The 18256-nt window shown below is 49.2% G+C and overlaps 1 protein-coding gene across 3 annotated transcripts in view; it reads left to right on the top strand.

Moving 5' to 3' along the window:
• Positions 1-18256, top strand: part of DVL3 (dishevelled segment polarity protein 3) — a 33723-nt gene that overhangs the window by 3808 nt on the left and 11659 nt on the right. For all 3 annotated transcript variants that reach the window (XM_039713554.1, XM_039713555.1, XM_039713553.1), the window contains exon 2: positions 17727-17796. In XM_039713554.1, coding sequence (XP_039569488.1) covers positions 17727-17796 — 70 coding nt within the window. The remainder of the gene's footprint in view (positions 1-17726; positions 17797-18256) is intronic.

The raw sequence follows: 18256 nt of genomic DNA, 5'->3' as shown, positions 1-18256 counted from the left end.
AGGAAGGCTGCAGGGTTTTGCTCCTGATGCAGTGGGCTGCAGCTGTACGTAACAGGGTGCAGATATTTGTGCCTTTGTTGGCTTTGTGTGCTGCTAATCCCAGAAGTGGAGGCACATGAAGGTCAGCTGATGGATGGTGTGAGTGTGGCAGTGCACAGATGTGGTAGACTCTTCTTGGACCTGAGATGCTTTGTGTGGATGTGTCTCACCATAAAGTGTGGAGCTACCCTTGGCTGCTAACATTGCACTCAGAGAGAGAGAAGGTTTCTTCCTCCACCTTAAATATTTTCATTGAGTGTTTTGCAGGTAAGAGCTGCGTGCTGATCAGCAGGAGAGGACCTTAGATCAGTGCAGTGCTGTGACTGCTTTTGACATCCATATTCTCCAGCAGACCTCCCCCAGGTTTTTCATGGGATTTTGAGCAGACTTTTTTTTTCTTAATCCATAAAATGGACTTTCCAGCTGTGCCTTGTCTTGTCCTCATGGGATTTTGAGCAGACTTTTTTTTTTTTTAATCCATAAAATGGAATTTCCAGCTGTGCCTTGTCTTGTCTACTTGACGCTGGGAACTTCCTGGGGAAACAATTGTGTGTCTCTTAGCATGACACAGCTCTCTGTTCCGTAGAGGTGCTGCAAGAACAGGACTGTAAATTCTCCTGGGCACCTCTGCATTTGAGAAGGGAACAACCATGGTGATGGTCTGTAGTTTGCTGGGACATAGGCTTCAGTCTTCAGCCATGTGTGAAGTGTCTCTGACCCAAGTCCATCAGGAGAAATGTACCTGGGCAGCGTGGACTTCTCACCAGCCAGGTATTGTTCCTGTTTGCCTCAGCTGAACTACAGATTTGTCTTTTCATCTGGTACAACTCTGAGAATATTCTTATATCAGCTGAAATGTGATTTCTTTTGATTTGTTCTCTGTTTCTTATTGATACTGCTCATTTTCTATTGATCAAAATGTGCTCCCACAGGAGCATGCTCAAGTTTAAGCTAAACTTTAGCATTTTAATGAGTGCAAATTGTGTGTCCATGTAAATCCTTAGCACCTAGCCTGAAGTTCTGCCTTGTCTCTCCATAAATAGTGGAGTGCTGAAAGTTTGAATTTCTTTTGCCCGTGAAGAAATCACTTTGGTGATTTTGTTTATCTTCACTTGGCCACCTCCCCTCTTCTAGACTGGAGAGCAGAAGGGCCCCATTCTTCTGCAAGGGGACCACTCCTCCCTCCCCATCCTACTGGTTCTGCATTGCTGGGAGAACACCAGTGATCTGAGGTACAGTGGTGGGATGGTGCTGCTCCTCCTGCCCCTGCTGGTTTCCCCCTCTTGCAGGTCTCCATTCCAATTTGAGTTTCGTAGCTGTGGTGAGTGATTCCTTGGTCTCAGCTGTGAAGTGAAAATTGGTATCCAGCTAATCACTGGCCCAGTATCTTATCCAGACCTGCTTAATTATCACCTGCTCTCCAAAGCCGGGTACGAGGCAGTGATTAGGACAGTGCTCTGGAGGCAGAACAAAGCGGGTGCTGCGGGAATTCCCAGTGAAGGGGTCAGATGCCATTGGTATTTGGCAGCCTCATCTCTGCACATGTGCATGAGGAAACGCGTTGATGCTCTCTGAAAGGCTGAGTGATTTATTTTTATTGCAGGGTCTTTTTGAAATTGATACCAGCGGTGACTGTCCTTCTGGCTGGAAATGCTGGGAGCTGGGGAAGGGATCCTAAACTTAATAAGCAGTGTCAGTTTCTAAGCAGTGGTGAGCCCTGGCATGGTGCCCCTGCCTTTCCTGCCAGCTCTTTGTAGCATGTGTTGGGGGAGTTGTTTTATTTTGATTTTGGGAACTTCTTAAAATTTATTTTTAATTGGAAACTTTTGCTGTCTCCAGAAGACCTTTGCCTGTCCCATGCCCCTGATGGAGACTGCTTCCATGTCAGCATGAATTTCATGCTGGGAGATGTTGGCAAGAAGTTTGTGAGTGAAAGGGCCTGCAAAACTCCCTTGCATGCTCACATCCTTTGTGGTGGTCTAAGTGACAGCATTGGCCCTACTGGAAGGTGGCCATCACTTTTTTCCAGTTTCTAGTCAGTCCCTGTCTGTTCCATGTTGAGAGGAGCACTTTACACATGAAAGGCCACAGCACCCCATCTGTTGTGCTCTAGAGGATGTGTTTCCTTGCCTGCTGTGAGGTGAGCTGCCCTGGTTAGCAAGAACCCACCAGCAGTTACTGCAGACATTTTGCATGTAGGTTACTGCAGCCTGTGCCTCTGTCTCCTGAGCTGCTGAGGATTTGGCAGAGAGCTGCTAACCACTGTCTGCATTTGTGGTGGGGAGTTCCTGTAATGCTGCCCGTGCTTGGGGTGGCCCATGGACACTGGAGCTGCTGCTGGAGGCTGTTTCCAAGTGTTGTGGTGGTGGTGGGGGCTACAGCAGTGCCAGGGTTGAGGTGAAGATGGAGATGGTTAGTTGACAGTATTCCCTGCTTCCCTGGATTGTGTTGTCTGTGCCTGGCCCTGTGTCCTGCTGTTCAGACCCAGCTATTACTGACTCTGTAGGTGTCCAGCATTCTCAGTTGTGGTTGGAGCTGTGCTCTGAAGGCCACATTGGATGGCAGTCACAGCATGGTTTCTTTGCCCAGGGGTGGTGCTTGGAAAGCCAAGTTAGCCAAATCAGGCTGCAGACCAATTTCCCTGAGGCCTTGTGTGTCCTATGCAAACAATGAAGCTTTACAACAGCTATTGAACTAGTTTGCAGCCAGAACTGGTCAAAATTTTTTTTGACTGAATGTATTTTCTCCCAAAATATGGTGTCATGTTGAAGCCAGCATTTTTCTTGGAGAGGCATTGTTTTCAGTTATGTGTTTGATGGGAATGTTTCTTAATTTTAAGCCTCTTTTGTCATTTCTGAAAAAAAGAAAGAAAGGTCAAGAAACCTTTACTCAGCCATGTGAATGCAGCTGTTTTGGTGCAGTTCAGTGTTCTGAAATCATCTGAAGGGCTCTGGTCCTCCAAATTCCATTATAGAGCAAAAACCTACCTTGATGTCTCAGAAATGGCTGCAAAATAAATCGGTGTGCCCCAGCTGTGGTACAGCTGTGCTCCAGGATGGTTCAGTCTTGGAGGTCAAGGCAAAATGCCATTAAAAAAAGCTCATAAACCACCATAATTTGGGTCACAACTTGAGCATTTTTTGTTGCTCTGATATGATAGTTGCGGCCCCACCGCTCAGTTTTCTGGTTCCTGCTGAGATGCATCTTTTTTCTAAAGTGAACTCTAGAATTTCATCTACAACTTTGCCATTGCCAAATCCCAGACACTGGCTCACCCACGAGGTGGGTACTGGGTCTTCTGGGTGGTAGTGTAAGCAGTGATGTTCCTTCCTCCATGGCTGCAGTGAGAGCAGGATGTTGCTGAGGAGGCTGTGCTTCATGATGGACTCTGAGATGGAAGGTGCTGGTGTGTAGGGGTGGAGGTGGATGGACCATGAGCCCAAGGTCATTGTGCTTGGAGGACTGAGCTTTCAGTAAGTCCCTCTTCTTCATCATGCTCCTGGCCTCTTTCTCCTGTGACTTCTTCACCTGTCTCCTAGCAGATGTGAATTCTTCAAGGTGGAGGCTGCCATCCATTGCTATGCACGTAGGGATGCTCAGGAAAGAAGGGTTTGTGAGTATAAGCAAAGAAAATCTGGTTTCCCTGCAGCTTTTCTGCTGCACACATGGTTTTGGCTTCAATCCTCTGTCAGGGTGGGCATCAGGCCCTTCATCTAGACTTGAAAGCTGTATATGCAGAGGTGTAGGGAGCATAGTTGAAATTCCTGAAGTCCTTTTTGAGCTCAGTGTACTTAAAGGGATGGGAAGCCTCTTCCACGTCTGCATGGCAGTTGCTGAAGTGTTCTGAGCTGAGGGTACCTGCTGTAATGAATTGCTACTCCTTCACCCTTGACTGCATCCAAATAGATAGAACAATGTTGTGGTTTGAGATATTTGATCTGTGAAAAAGCCCATGAAGAGGAGCTGGGCTTGCAGATCACGGCACACCACAGTCTGCAGGAAATTGCCTTCATGTTGCACCAGCTTTGCATCGTGTTGCACAGCTGATGAAGCAGCAGTCAGGGCTGTGTGTTTTTGGTGTTTCCTATTGATTTCCTCCTCTCTCCATCCCTTGTTTGTTATTCAGAGCCTGCCCTTCTGACCTGTGCTGGATGGATTGTTGTTTTCCAGAAGGGGGATGTGGCACCACGTGGCTGTGTTACTGTTTGTCCCACTGGTGCTGGCTTGTTAGGCAGCAGCTGGCAAGTTAAGTAAAACTTAATCCCACTGGTGGCTGCTGTTGGAAATTTTTGGACCAAATCCTTTTGTAAAGGCTTTTTGGAAGGCGTTTCAATAAGGTACAAATAGGGGAATTAGTCTAATCTCTGTGACTTTGTCTGCTTTGTCCGTGTGCTTATCTGTGTAATGCCATGGTGGCCTTAGGAGAGAGTGTGAGCTTTTGGGCTGTGGTCTCTGAGGACTGCATTAGCTTGCAGAGCTGAAGCATTAGTGTTTCCCTGAGCCCCAAAGCTCTTGGTTTCACTTGTTTCCATTGCTATGTTGTTACTACTGTAGCACTAATATTAAACCCATCCAGGAATGGGCTGGAACTCTCGGGAGGCTTTGGCAGGCAGAGATGCCTGGCCTGACCTTCCTGTGCTGTGTAATTCTGTATCACAGGGGAGGGTTGGGACTGTTGTGGTTGTTGTGTCAGTTATTTGTTAAAGGGGACATAGCAGAGGTGTTGTTTTTCCACTCACAGCTAACTATGGAAGGCAGCAGAAGCAGCATTTGGGTACCCTACTCCACTAAACCCTTTGTGGTGATTCGCTCACTAGGATATTTGTCCTTGTATCTTGTTGGCTAACATTTGTTAGGATGTAGAGCTGGAGGAAAAGAGGGTGCAGTGTGAGCAGTGGCTGAGTTGCTGCAGTGGCAATCTGTCCTTCTGGTCCTGGCTGAAGACAGAAGCTGAAGGAGGAAAGGCTTCCTCGCATGACTTGGAGAAAAGCTCTGTTTCTGGGAGAGCTGTCACTGGCTGTTGTGTGGGAAGGTCCTTCCTCTGCTGGTTTTTGACCTGCCCCTAGGGTTTGGAGAGGAATTTATTTGCTACGTGGCCTCTCTGATCGCTGGCAGCTGTCTCTGTGATAGGCTGGGAGTTCTGGGTCTGGGTATCAGAGTTTGTGGACTTTTGCTTGTTTGCTGGTGGCTACAGGCTGGTTCTAGGGACACTGAGAGTCTACCAGAGGGGTCTGTGTTTCAGGAGCTCTGGCTCTGCATGGATGATTGTAGCAGGGGAGCTGGTGTTAGCGCAGTAACCTGCCACTGCCTGGGCTTCAACTCTTCTCCTCAGCATTACTCCGACTACGTACTCATGGTGTTTTTGTGTCTCATGACCTGTGAGCAAATAGGCTGTCCCCTGTACACTGCATTATGCTGTGCTGCTGTTGTTGACAGCTAGAGCAGTGTCAGCAGCAGGTGACAACCTTGACTTGGTAGCCTGATGCCATCAGGGCAGGGAGAAAGTTGCTGCAGTGCTGATGGCTCTTGCCTGGTTGGCCCCAGGGAGTAGCAGCCTCTCAAACTGAAGCTTTTTTCAGAAGCTGTGATGGGTATGCAAACTTCATGCTTGTGTTTGCATACAGCTAACCAGCTGTCCCAGTTCATTCAGCCCTGCCTAGCTCAACCAGTATGTTAGTGCCATTCACACAGAGACTTGCCTGTGGGCCCAGATGGGGCTATGCCATACTGGAAATCCATACAGGGCCTCAATGCATGAAGTCTTGCTCTTGTACTGTGTTCATTTGAGTTTTCTTGCTGTTTTTTGTGGCTCTGAGAAGGGTGGATTTATTGCAAACCTGCCTTATACCTAGAGCTGGTAAATGCACCTTTAGGTCTCGAAGGGGGTCCTGTGAGGTAGATTTTTCTTCTAGATTAAAAATGTGTTGTTTCAGCTGGGGCCAAAAAGTTAGACTTGGGAAAACTCTTTAAGACTATTCCTTGTCTAGTCATCGTGTCAGGGGCCTTTGAGGATGCCAACATCTGCATCAGTTTATGGGTAAGCTCTGGGTTTCCTTGGGGCAGCTCCAAACTAACACAAGGTGTGTAACACCTCTGCCAGTGTGCGTGATGTTGGAGCTGGGTCTGACTTAGCTGTGCCATGTAGAAGGGTTTGTAGATGTGAGCTGGGGACTGTGTCTGGCTGTGTTGACTGTAGGGTCTAGGTGTGCTCCTGATTGATCAACATGTGTTGATGGTACTAAATGTTTGTGGTCACTCTGCATGTAACTTACAGGAGAGAAGCTTCAAGGGAACTTGATGTCAGTACTGCAGATAATTAGGAAGCTCAAAATCAGGGTGGTCTTGTAACATGACTTACCAGCAGATCCACACACAGGGAGATGGCTCTATTGCATTAATAACATATGATAAGTATTTCTGGACTGCCTTTGGGAATAGCTAATGTGTAGCATGACCAGTTCAACACAGTTACCGAGCTCATGAGATATTTACAGACTTGTAGACAGGTTGTAAGTCCTTCCCCTGCACTCTTCTGTCCTTCAAGGAACTAGGAGTTGGCAGGTGGCCTTGAGAACCCTCCACAAGACAAACATTTAATGTCCTGGTGATTTCTGGAGGTCAATGGCCATTACCCAACCTTTGGTGCAGCTGCCAGAGACAGCTGGTGGAAGGTTTTGCATGGTGCGTGACAGGGTCAGGTCCAGGAGCTCAGTGTCAAAGAAAAGCAGCAGTTGGACCTGGTGCTACAGTGATCCAAAACGCTGTCCTCTTCTAAACTGAGGGGAAGCTTGCCCTCTTATTGAAAAGGAAAATGATTCCTGGTGTAGAGGTGAGTCCTGGTAGGACCTGAACTGAATTCTCTACATGGTAACTGTGAGGACTTTATATTTACAGTAATGTATTGGGTCCTACTGGATGGCTTTCATCTGCTTTCTGGACCTCTAGTTGAGAAAGTTGTGTGCCAGCACATGATTAGTTTGGTTGGGACTGGAGCACCTTTCTTGTCTCTTTCTTCCAGCAGTTGAACAGTTATTTTCATGCTGGCTGGAGGGCAAGCCTGGCTGGCCTGGTAAAGGATGCTTGGTATGTTATTTGTTGTATTGTTGCTCTGTGTCTTGAATGGAGTTTGGTGAATAAGACTGGTGTTAGTGAAATTGATGAAGTATATTAAAGGCTACTAAAATGTGCTCTATTCACTGCTTTTTTTTTATACAGGGAATTTTTTGCACCATCCACTTTTGACACCATCAAAAACAGATGAGGAAGAAAACAATTAAGTGTCCCTGACCTAGTAATGGTCAGAAAAGTTTCTTATGAGTGTTCAGACCCCTCATGCTCTCTTCTGCCTCCTGCATTTTAGGACCAGAGGGACGTAGTATCAGTGTTTGCCCATTTTTCAGAGTACTGCCATATCTTGCAATCTGGGACAGAGTTCTGTCTTTGCCACCATGCAGCTGTTGTGACACTGAAAGGCTCTTCTTTGCATGAGTCCTTTTCATTGTCTTTGGCACACGTTTTGTGGTGAAAGTTTGTTGTGAGCTTTATTAACAGCCTGTTGGTTTTATGGGGGTTCTCTGTATGTCTTACAGACCCAGTTAGCAGAGCTGTTGCTGATGGCAGCCCAGCTGGATGTGCAGAGTAGGTGCAGCCATCTACAGCCTGCCATGCTTCAAAACCCCTTTCCATCGGGTAGGAGGTTGAGTCAGTTTCCTGGGGAGAGTCTTGCAAAATTGTTTATGCAAGGAGAGAGTAATGTGAGCTGGTCAGTGTCTTGAGGACAGGACACATGTGGAGGCTGCTTTGTCATCTTGTGGAGATCTGTCATTAAATTAAATTAATTATTAACATGATGAGGGGAAATGAACCTTGCTCCTCTTCCCCACAGACATCTGCCTTGGTCTGTGTGGTCCCAGATCTGCTCTGGAGGTATCTGGCTGGCAGAAGAGTGCTCCTAGAGCGTAGGGCTGGTGCTGGGCAGGGCTGCTGTGCTGGCAGCCCATGACAAGGAGGTGCCAGTGAGCAGACTGCTCTGTGCTTCCCCAGGTGTGGAAGTCTGAGCTTTCAGACTTTGTTTCCCACCCTCCCCCTCTTCCCAATTTCCCCCTGTTCTCCTCTCCTTGGTCTCCCGCTGAGTTGATGCTTTTCCAGGAATGAGCTGTACTGCTGGCCCAGCACATTCCACAGCAGCAGCGCTTTCTTGGCAGGAGCCTCACTTGCTGTTAGAAAAGGCAGCACTGACTTGGTGTCCCTCAGCTGAGGGCCAGAAAAGGAAGGCCTGGTCTTGCATTCCCTATGGTGCATGCAGAGCCTTCACAGGCATCACGGCCTTCTCGCTTGGTTGTGGTGTATGTGCAAACCTCACGCTGTCCCCCCAGCAGTCCTTGGGGCTCTTTACAGCTCCTTACAGTTGTCTTAACCAGTGTGAAGTCCCTGACATTGCAGGGAAGGCTGTTGCTTTCTAGTCAGCCTAGAAAGGGGGGAGTGACTTCTCGCTCATGGGGAGTTGCAAGGAGCTCCCTGTGGAGCCCAAACACCTCATTCACAAGCTTCTTGATAAGCTGGTGTTGTCCTTTGCGTTTTGTAACCAGCAGTAGCCAGATAAACCCTTTGTCCACCTCTGCGCTATTTTCACCAGCAGGAGCTGGTGTTTTGCAGCTCTGCCTTCCTGCTGTCTGTGTCCAGATGGAGCTGAGTGTCACAGCAGACCCAGCCTCCCTCCTCCGGTGCGCTTGCTGTCTCACATTAGTGTGAACCACAGCAACCACATCAGGATTTTACCCTGTCTCATACACATCTCTGGCTGGGGCCTCTTTGGGCCTGTTTCCTCTCCCACTCAGAATACAAGCCCAGCTTTTGGCCACTGTTACTATGTCTGTGGAATTGTCTCCATTCCCTGAAGGTCATTTCTGCAGATGTTTAACCTCAAATCTTTTATTCTCACAGCGAGTCCCTCCACTTGTCTTGTATCTTTGTGCTGTGTTGTATCTTTATGCAAGCTTTTAGTTACTGAGGAGCTGAAATTGAGCTAGCAGCGTGAAGAACCTGACTTGACTTCTGCTGGAAGTTCCCGTTTGTCCTGATTTCCAATTCAAAGAGACTGAAAGTGTCACTGAACCTTCAGGGCCCTGCAGAATGCTTTCTTTGATGATGTCTGTAAATGTCCTTCCGGAGGTTGGAAGCATCGCTTGGGCAGGGCGGGATTAATTAGCGAGGAGGTGGCTCCTGCAGTCCCCGTGCAGCTTCCTGCTGCCGGTGGAGGACAGGCCTGTCGGGCTTGTTTGCAGAGCAGGGCTGCAGCCAGATGGTCACTCTGAGATCAAGGTGGGAGGGGCTGCCAGGGCCCTGCTCTCACCGTGAAATCTGTCTGTAGCTTTGCTTTGATAAGTGCTGCTCCTGGGCAGGCCTCTGAGCCTGGGTGGCTCCTTCCTAAATGCCATTCCTTTTCCAGTCTTTGGATTAGGTGAACAGGAGGTCTGATCTCTGTCATCTGCCACCCAGTGATACCTGTCGGGCTGAGCACAGGTCCAGCTGGAGCCAAGCATCGCCCAGACTTAGGGGCTCTGCTTGTCCTGGTGTTTGTCCAGTGGAATGATTGCAAACATGTTGATGAGGGCTTCTCAGGGAAAACAGTTGGCATCTTGGATGTCTGTTCAGCCCTTGCCTGACTGACCGTGGGGGGAAAGCACAGAAGGCTGAGAAAGAACCTCATGGTGCCTGAGGAGGCTGTGGGGCAGCAGAAGTGACCATGGTAGAGGGAGGCTCTTGGCCCCTAGCGGGGGGACTGGGACTAAATTATCTGTAAGGTCCTTTCCAGCTCAAACCATTCTCTGAAAATGAAAGAGCCTATTCTTGAGGGGGGCAGGTAGTAGCTTGAAATGGAATGACCTTTGAGGAGTCCTTGTGATGCTCCCTGGACTTGTTAGGAGGGCAGGGGTGGCCATTCCTGCACAAGTGCAGAGGTGTCCTATTGTTTTGGTAGTAGGACAGCTGCTAACAGATGATTTATGCTTCTTGATTCTTGAAAAGCACACCAGGTAAAGACAGTGCTGCAAAGGAGTTCATGTTCACATGGGGTGCAGGGACAGACAGGACAGTAGGTCTGAGAATGAAACCATCTACAGATCTGCATTTCCCCTTTTACCTTGTGCTGCAGCATAGAGGAGCAGTGTGGAACACCCTGTCTGGGGGCTTGGAAGGGGAATTAAATGGGAGAGTGACAGTCTGTTTATGGTCAGAGAGCCCTTCTCACCCCAGTGTAATGCAATTTGTACTCCTCTTCTTTGCACAGGAGGTGAAAATACAGTGAGGGAGACCCAAAGAGTGTGTTGGCTTACAGAGACAGACAGCTCAAATCCTCTAATCCTGTTTGATTCATCCTGTTTGCCTGCAAAGCCCGAGGTCTCACCGATACTTGTGTGATCACTGCCATGTGTATTCTTTGGTTGGGTCTGTAGATCTTGGGTGAATTGTATCCCCTTGGGAAATACACACATCATATCTGGGCTTAATCTAACAGGCACATATTTCCCAATTGAAATCCCAACACTCATAGAGAATTGCCCTGTCCAGTTTTCTAATCTGGTGAAATGGCTGCAGAGCTCATCCCTGTAGCTTCAGCATTACCTTACAGGAGAGATGAGGATTTTGCTCTAGAGTCAGGAGCTGCTCATATTTGGATAGTAAAACATGAAGGTGGTTCCTTTTGCTATGCAGAATTATTAATCTATACAATCAATTGGAAGCAAGACATCCCTGCCCTAAGGGAAGTGTAGTAGATGTCTTGAAAATGAGATCACATTTCTAGTGTGTAAATCCCTGAAGCTTGTGCTGTTGGTAGAAGTGTTTCCTGATGTTTTTTTTTTTGTTTGGTTGGGGTTATTTTTTTCCTTCCTTTGTGAGCTGTAGGAGATGGGGACTGTTAAGGTTACAGGAATGACCAACCTAATTGTGCACTTCTGGAATGTTGTAAGAGAAGATTGTTTATAATTTAATTTCTGGGCTTTGCACTGTTGGAAAGAACGTTGCTGCTCTGTAAATGTTTTTCCTCTTAACAATTGAGGATCTTTCATCTGCTCTACTAACTTTGCATCTTTTCAGTGTGGAATTGTCATTGCTCAGTTGTCTTCTCGGTCTTTGCACATCCCCTGTTTTTCATCCTGGCCATCAGGCTGTCCAACATGCTTGAGAGGTCCCCAACCCTACCTGCCTTCTTGGTACTGACCCCTCTGTTGCCAGATCCAGCTTTTGTGTTTGCCACATGTCTGTGATTTCTTCTCTCTGAGTATCCTCCCCGCGGCAAGCCCTTAGATAGACAAGTTGGGGGACAGGACTGCCAGAAACAAGCAGTACTTGCTGCTGAGCTCCAAGCCTGCCTCCAAAGCTGAGGTTCAAATCCTGTGGAAGCCTTTGTCTGTGCCTCTTGGATTTCTTCTTTCGCTGGGCTTGTATTACTCCGTCAGAGTTCCTCGCAGGGACCTCGCTGTGGCTAGCGGATGCTGCTCAGGAGAGACCAGAGCTGGCTGAAGCTAGAAACTCACTTGTATCCACAGCCTCAGCCAGGCTGGAGGCCACCGAGGGGAAACGAGGAGCTGGAGCAGAGCAGCTGCGCTGTGCTGGCGGTGTGTGCGCAGCCGGGGTCTGACACGGCGCAGCCGTCTCCGCAGCTTGGGGTTTATGGCCTCCTTTCTCTCCTGTGCGCACTCTCTTGTTCCCCACCTTCCCTTCATTCCTAGGACATGACTCTGTGATATAAAATACCCTCTAATTTCCTGAGCCAGGCTGGAACTCCCCGGAGAAGGCAGTGTCTGCCTGCCTGTCCCTCACCCGCCTCTGCATCCATGTTCCAGGCTGCCAGCTGCTCCTGCCGGCAAGGCAGTGGGAGGGAAACTGGGAGCATGGCACCTTCCCAGGCCGTGGGGAGAGGGTCTGCTGGCTCCAAAGGAGGAGCTGGTGGGAGGGTAGGGATGGAGCCAGGGTTGGAGCTGGGTTTCCTTTGCTTCCTCCCTGCTGCCGGGGTTGTCCCTTCCCCTCCCCCAGCTGCATGGGAGCAGATGTGCTGCTTGTGTCAGCCCTGGCAGCCCCCTCCGCACACCCCAGCCGGGCTCCTGCACAGCCAGAGCCTCGTCCCCTCCTCCTCCTCCTCCCCCTGGCTTGGCCCCGTGTCACTGGGGATGGCGGTGGAATCATCCGCCCACTCGGCCTGCCTCCCCTGTAACCCTCCCTCCTTCCTCCCTCCCGCAGGTCTCTTTGTTGGAAAATTCAAGGCAGATGAGTGCCGGGGAGCGCTGGGCCTGCGTGCCAGGCCCTGAGCTGCAGCTTGGGCTCGGCATGTCTGCTGGCCCCAGGATGGGAAGGGGGCCGGTGAGTGCCCGGCCGCAGGGCAATTCTCTGGGCAGTGCAGCAGCACCGAGGCTCCTGGACAAGGCTTGGGTTGCTTCCACATGAAAGGGTTTGTTCCTGGCCACCATTCTTAGCCGTGTTCTACCCAGCCCCCAGCAGGATATTGGAACATTGCGAACCTGACAGTAAACTCAAAGCAGTCCCTCTGAAATCAGTCTTAGGCAGATGTTTTCCCTGGACTCTGGGAGAATGAAAGGCTTGGTGAGAACCAGAGAGCCTGAACTCTTTCTGGATCGGCTCTTTCAGAAATCCCAGGCTCAGACCCCATCAAGTGGGGGCTGTTCCCAGCACATTCAGAGGATGGCTTTCCCTGCCAGCACATCCACAGGACAGTTTCATCTCATGGCCGCCTCCCCATTCAAGCGCGGAGCAGAAACGTGGCACTGCTCACAGCTCCCCCAGAGGCTGCTCGCTCGGTGGCTTCTGACGTGTGAACCCGCGGTCGAGTCCATGCGAGAAGTGTGACTGGAAGAGTGGTGAGAGGTGGGAGGAGGAAGGCTGCAGCTAGGCTGAGGCTGCAAAGGAATGGAGGAGGAAGGCTGCAGTTCAGGCTGAGGCTGGAAAGGAATGCAGGGCACGAATAGCTGGGATGGTGTGAGGGGTGACATATGTGAGCAGTGCTGCAGAGATATTCCTGCTCGGCATGTGCCTGACTCCAGCACTATCAGTTTTTGCTCTTTAGAGTCTAAATATATAATCCATTGTGCTCTGGCATCTGGGTGATAAATAGTGATAAATAATGTAGTGGTTGGGGAAGGAGGGAGAAAACTGCTCTGGGGTGGAGCTGACCCCTGGGATGTCTGGGGCAGCCGCAGGGTAATAAGAGTGAGGAGGGACCAGCTCTCAGGACAGAGGGAGCTTGTTCTCCATCAGCCATTGCAGCTGAGGCTGAATGGGCGGGTCTTGGGGTTGGTTTCCTCTGTCCCCACTGAAAGTGGAATAGTTGACTTTTGCTGAGCAGTTGGTCACCTCGACCCAGCAAATATATCACCCTGTCCCTTCACCCACAGGCAGGGCTCTGTGTCCCTGAGCAGGCAGCATGTAGCACTGTAAATTGGCTCTGCCTGAAGTTCTCTCTAGGAATTGGATGCAGTCCAGGCTGCTGGCGACAGTATGAATGGATGCTAGTGCAGCCAGGGCAGGGTGCATGTGTGTGCACTTGGAAGTGAGAAGACGACAACTGGCCTGCCTTGGAAAGGGCTGGTGTGGGCACCAGAGAGGGTGGGTCCCAAGGGGACTGCCTGTATTTCACATTCATCTGGGCTGCAGGGGCTTTGGGCAGAGGCTGGCACAGAACATGTTGAAGAAGCATTAAGCTATCAGGGTTTTCATCCATCATCACTGCTCCTTTCCTGCTTTTCCTGCTTCTCCATCTGTGCAAGAAGAATTAACACACATCCTGGGGAGTGGATTAGACTGCTCAAACCATGACCTCCTCATCTGTGCCTTCTGGGGATGGGTAGCCTTTGTGCAGTCCCTTTGCTGGCTCTCCAGTTTTGTCAGGGGTTGTGAGTGCCAGCTGCCAGCAAAGGCGGGGTGATGTGCTGCCTTTCACCCCGTGGGACAGCCCTTGCTGAGCGTGTGTGACACCGGTGCAACCAGTGGGGCTGGCAGGGTGGAGCAGACCTGCTCCCCAGCTCCAGGCTTCCACACTGTTCATTTGCCTTTGCTGGTGCCTTGTGAGTGTTGGCAAGCCTCGTGTCTTGTTTTTGGGGACAGTTGGGGCAGCTGTTGGCACACCAGGGAGCACAGCCAGGAGCCCAGAGTGCCTGTTTCTCCAAGCCCCAGCGTGCTGTGACCTGATGGCACTCTGGGGCAGTGGGTCACAGCTCCGTGTCTCACCTTTGCATCCTCTTTGATTCCCCATGAGTTGGGGACTGGCTTGGGGACCTTTTAGAGCTGTTGATAGGATTCCACCTCCAAGTAGTGTTAGACACTTATAATCTACTTACTTTTAATACATCATTTCTCTTGGTTTCACATTTTTTACTTTGTTATTTTTCTTTTTTTGTTCGACTTTCCCCCTACCCCCATAATTTATTCACTATTTAGTTACCTCATGTTTTAAGCATAATATGTGTCAAGCTACCTTAAATATAAGTTGGAAAGGGGAACATGGTATCACAATCTAGTTGTAATATAACTTTGTATTAAGTAAGAGTGCTTAAAATGTTGTCATTGGATAGAAAAGGAAATGAGCTTGTTAAAGCCTATTTTGGTATTTGATTTATCGAAGATGGTAGTAATTGAATCTTCTGAATTTGCAAGTTGTTTTGATTGCAGATTCTTTGTGGAAAAAGTATTTAGGGGTCCAGTGATATTTAAAATTAAAAAAATACTTTCTCCGAAGAAAACTGATTTTGTTTTTTTACTCCTGCGATAAAAATAAATTTAGTGCTTCTTTCACTGTGAAGGCTGATAATGTAGCTGTTTGTGTAATGCAGGGACATGAAATTATGGCAGAACTATAAAGCTTGAAGTGATGTTGAAATATTATGTATGTAATTAAAAAGCAACAGTATCATTTAGTAGGCAGCATGTTTAATGTATTTCACTTTCATCTATTAGAAATCTCTGGCATAGTTTATGATTCTTTCAGATCATTATAAAAAGGCTTAAATTATGTATTTCTTTAGAAATAAGCAAACTGGTGGGAATATGTCTGCTGGAAATACAGTACAGCAGGAACAGTCTGGGAGGTTGCTGGAGTGTGTGGAAGAACTTCCTGATACAGAGGGTGAGGGAGCCAGCTGGGGAAGGCACGCACTGGACTTGTTGTTTGTGAACAGAGAAGAACTGGGGGTGATGTGGTGGCTGGAGACCGCCTTGTGCAACCAACCACAACATGGTAAGAGTTTTTAATTCTCAGAGAAGTGAGGAGGAGGATCAGCAGAACTGCCATCCTGAACTTGCAGAGGGCAGACTTTGGCCTGATTAGGAACTTGGTTGACAGACTCCCTTGAGAGGCAGTCCTGAAGGGTGAAGGAGCCCAAGAAGGCTCATATTCTTCAGGAAGGAAATCTAAAAGATGCAGGAGCAGGCTGTCCCTATGTGCTTGAAAGACAAGCCAGTGGGGAAGAAGAATAGCTTGGCTGAGCAGGGAACTTTGGCTCAAACTCAGAAAAAATTAAAATATTTTACCTTTGGAAGAAGGGGGAGGCAACTCAGGAGTGCTACAAGGATGTTGTGAGGTTTTGCAGGAAGAGCTAGAAGGGCCAAAGCCCAAGTGGAACTTGTCTGGCTACTCCTGTTAAAGACAATTAAAATGTTTTTACAAATAATGTCAGCAACAAAAGGAGGGCTAAGGAGAATGTCAACCTTTATTGGTTGTGGGGGAAACAGTGACAAAAGGTGAGGAAAAGGCTGGGGTACTTATGTGTTCTTTGCCTCGGTCTTTAATAACAAGATCAGCTGTTCTCAGGGTGCCCAGCCCTCTGAGCTGGGAGACAAGGACAGGGAGCAGAATGAAGCCTATGTAACCCAGGAGGAAATGGTCAGCAATGTGCTTAAACACACAAAAGTCTATGGGGTCAGATGGGATCCACCCAAAGATACTGAGGGAGCTGGTGAAAGTGCTTACTGAGTCACTCTGTCATTTACCAGCAGTCCTGGTCAACCAGGGAGGTCCCAGGTGACTGGAAATTGGCAAATGTGATTCCATCTACAAGGGAATTACAGGCCTGTCAGCCTGACCTCAGTGCCAGGGAAGGTCATGGGGCAGATTATCTTGAGTGCCATCATGGGGCATGTACAGAACAGCCAGGCAATCAGACCCAGCTGACATGGGTTTTGGAAAGGCAGGTCCTGCTTGACCAGCCTGATCTCCTGTGAGAGTGTGGCAGAGTTAGTGAATGAAGGAGAGGCTGTTGTTGTTATTTACCTGGGCTTTAGTAAAGCCTTTGGCACTGTTTCCCACAGCATTCTCTTGGAGAAACTGGCTGCTCCTGGCTTGGACAAGTTTGCTGTTCGCTGTGTAGAAAACAGGCTGGTTGGGCTCAGGAGGTTGTCAGGAATGGAGCTGCATCCATTGGCTGCTCACAGTGGTGTTCCCCAGGGCTCAGTACTGGGGCAGTCCTGTTTAATATCTTTATCAATGATCTGGTCATGAGGATTGAGGGCACACTCAGTTCACAGATTACTAAGTTGGGTGGGAGTGTTGATGTGCTGGAGGGGAGGATGGCTCTGCAGTGAGATCTGGCCAGTCTGGATTGGCAGGCCAAGGCCAGTTATATGAGGTTTGACAAAGCCAAGTGCTTGATCCTGCAGCTGGGTCACAACCCCTCACAGCTCTGCAGGGTGGGGGAAGGCAGCCTGGAAAGCTGCCTTTCCTGGTGGGAAAGCACCTGGGGGTGCTGGTTGCCAGTGACTGAACATGAGGCAGCATGTGCTCAGGTGGTCAAGAAAGTCAATGGCATTGTGGCTTGTGTCAGCAGTATGTGGGCAGCAGGACCAGGGCAGTGACTGTCCCCTGTACTTGGGACTGGTGAGGTCACACCTTGAATCCTGTGCTCAGTTTTGGGCCCCTCCCTACAAGACAGACATTGAGGTGCTGGAGCATGTCCAGAAAAGGGTCTATTCCAGAACTGGGGAAGGGTCTGGAGCAGAAGTCCTGTGAGGAACAGCTGAGGGAGCTGGTGGTATTTAGTCAGGAGAAAAGGAAGCTCAGGGTGGACCTTATCACTCTCTACAGTTCCCTGAAAGGAGGAGTATCCAGGTGGGAATTGGTCTCTTCTTACAAATAGGAAGTACCAGGACAAATGGAAATTGCCTCAAATTGTGCCAGGGGAGGTTTAGATTGGACATTAGGAACATTTCTTCACCAAAAAGGTCAAGCACTGAAACAGGCTACCCAGGGGAATGGTAGAGTCATCATCCCGAAGGTATTTAAAAGTTGTGTAAATGTGGCACTTGGGGACATGGTTTGGTGGTGGCCTTGGCAGTGCTTGGGTAATGGTTGGACTTGATGATCTTAAAGGTCTTTTCCAGCCTAAACAGTTCTATGATTCTATGATATGCACCTGAATTTTACTGATCAAAATGTGATCTGAGGTATGAAACAGCTGTATGCACATAGAAAGGCTATTCTGTCTTTGGCCCCTCTTCAGGCTGGCAGTCATGGCTGTGGGCATAGGAGCCTGCAGCCTAGCAGCAGGAGAGAGCTGCCAGTCCTCTCCTGCTCCATCCCCAAGCCTGGGCTGCCTGGTGTTGTATGCAAATACCCATCTGTGAGTCTCCTTTTCCTCTGAAGTCCTGAATCCAGCTCTGACTGCCTTCTCTCCCCTCTGCAGGGTGGTGAAAGAAGAGATCTCGGATGACAATGCCAAGCTTCCCTGCTTCAACGGCCGGGTGGTGTCGTGGGTAAGCAAGCCCCTTGCTTCGGTGTCTCTCAGCCTGTTTGTGCCCTCTCTGAAAAACAACGTTTGGATGTGCAGTGCCCAGTGAGGCACAGGGGCTGCTCAGTACTGTTGGTGTGCTGGCTGCTCACAAAGCCAATGAGCTGGATCCCCACACTGCAGTCCCTCAGCTGGAGAGGGGGCTCTGTGATGCTGGGCACATCTCCCCTGTGCCAGGGAAGATGTGGGATACTTCTTTGAAGAGCTCATGGTGACTGATGCCTAGCAGAGATCATGGCCGTGGCCTTCCACAGCATAACCCCTCTGCCCCTATGGCAGGGTCAGCTTCCCAAGGAAAGTCCCTCTCCAATGACTGGTGCAAAGGGCTTAAGTGACTTTAGTGCTGGTGAAGCGGACTGGATTTAACTGCCCTGAAGACTAAAGGTACTGCCTGGGCAGCTGCAGGATGAGCTTTTCCCTCAGTA

The sequence above is a fragment of the Passer montanus genome, unplaced genomic scaffold (genome assembly GCF_014805655.1).
Source record: "Passer montanus isolate IOZ18808 unplaced genomic scaffold, ASM1480565v1 scaffold29, whole genome shotgun sequence".
Classification (NCBI taxonomy): Eukaryota; Metazoa; Chordata; class Aves; order Passeriformes; family Passeridae; genus Passer; species Passer montanus.
The sequence above is the reverse complement of the archived record's forward strand: the minus strand, read 5'-3'. Positions and strand labels throughout refer to the sequence as shown.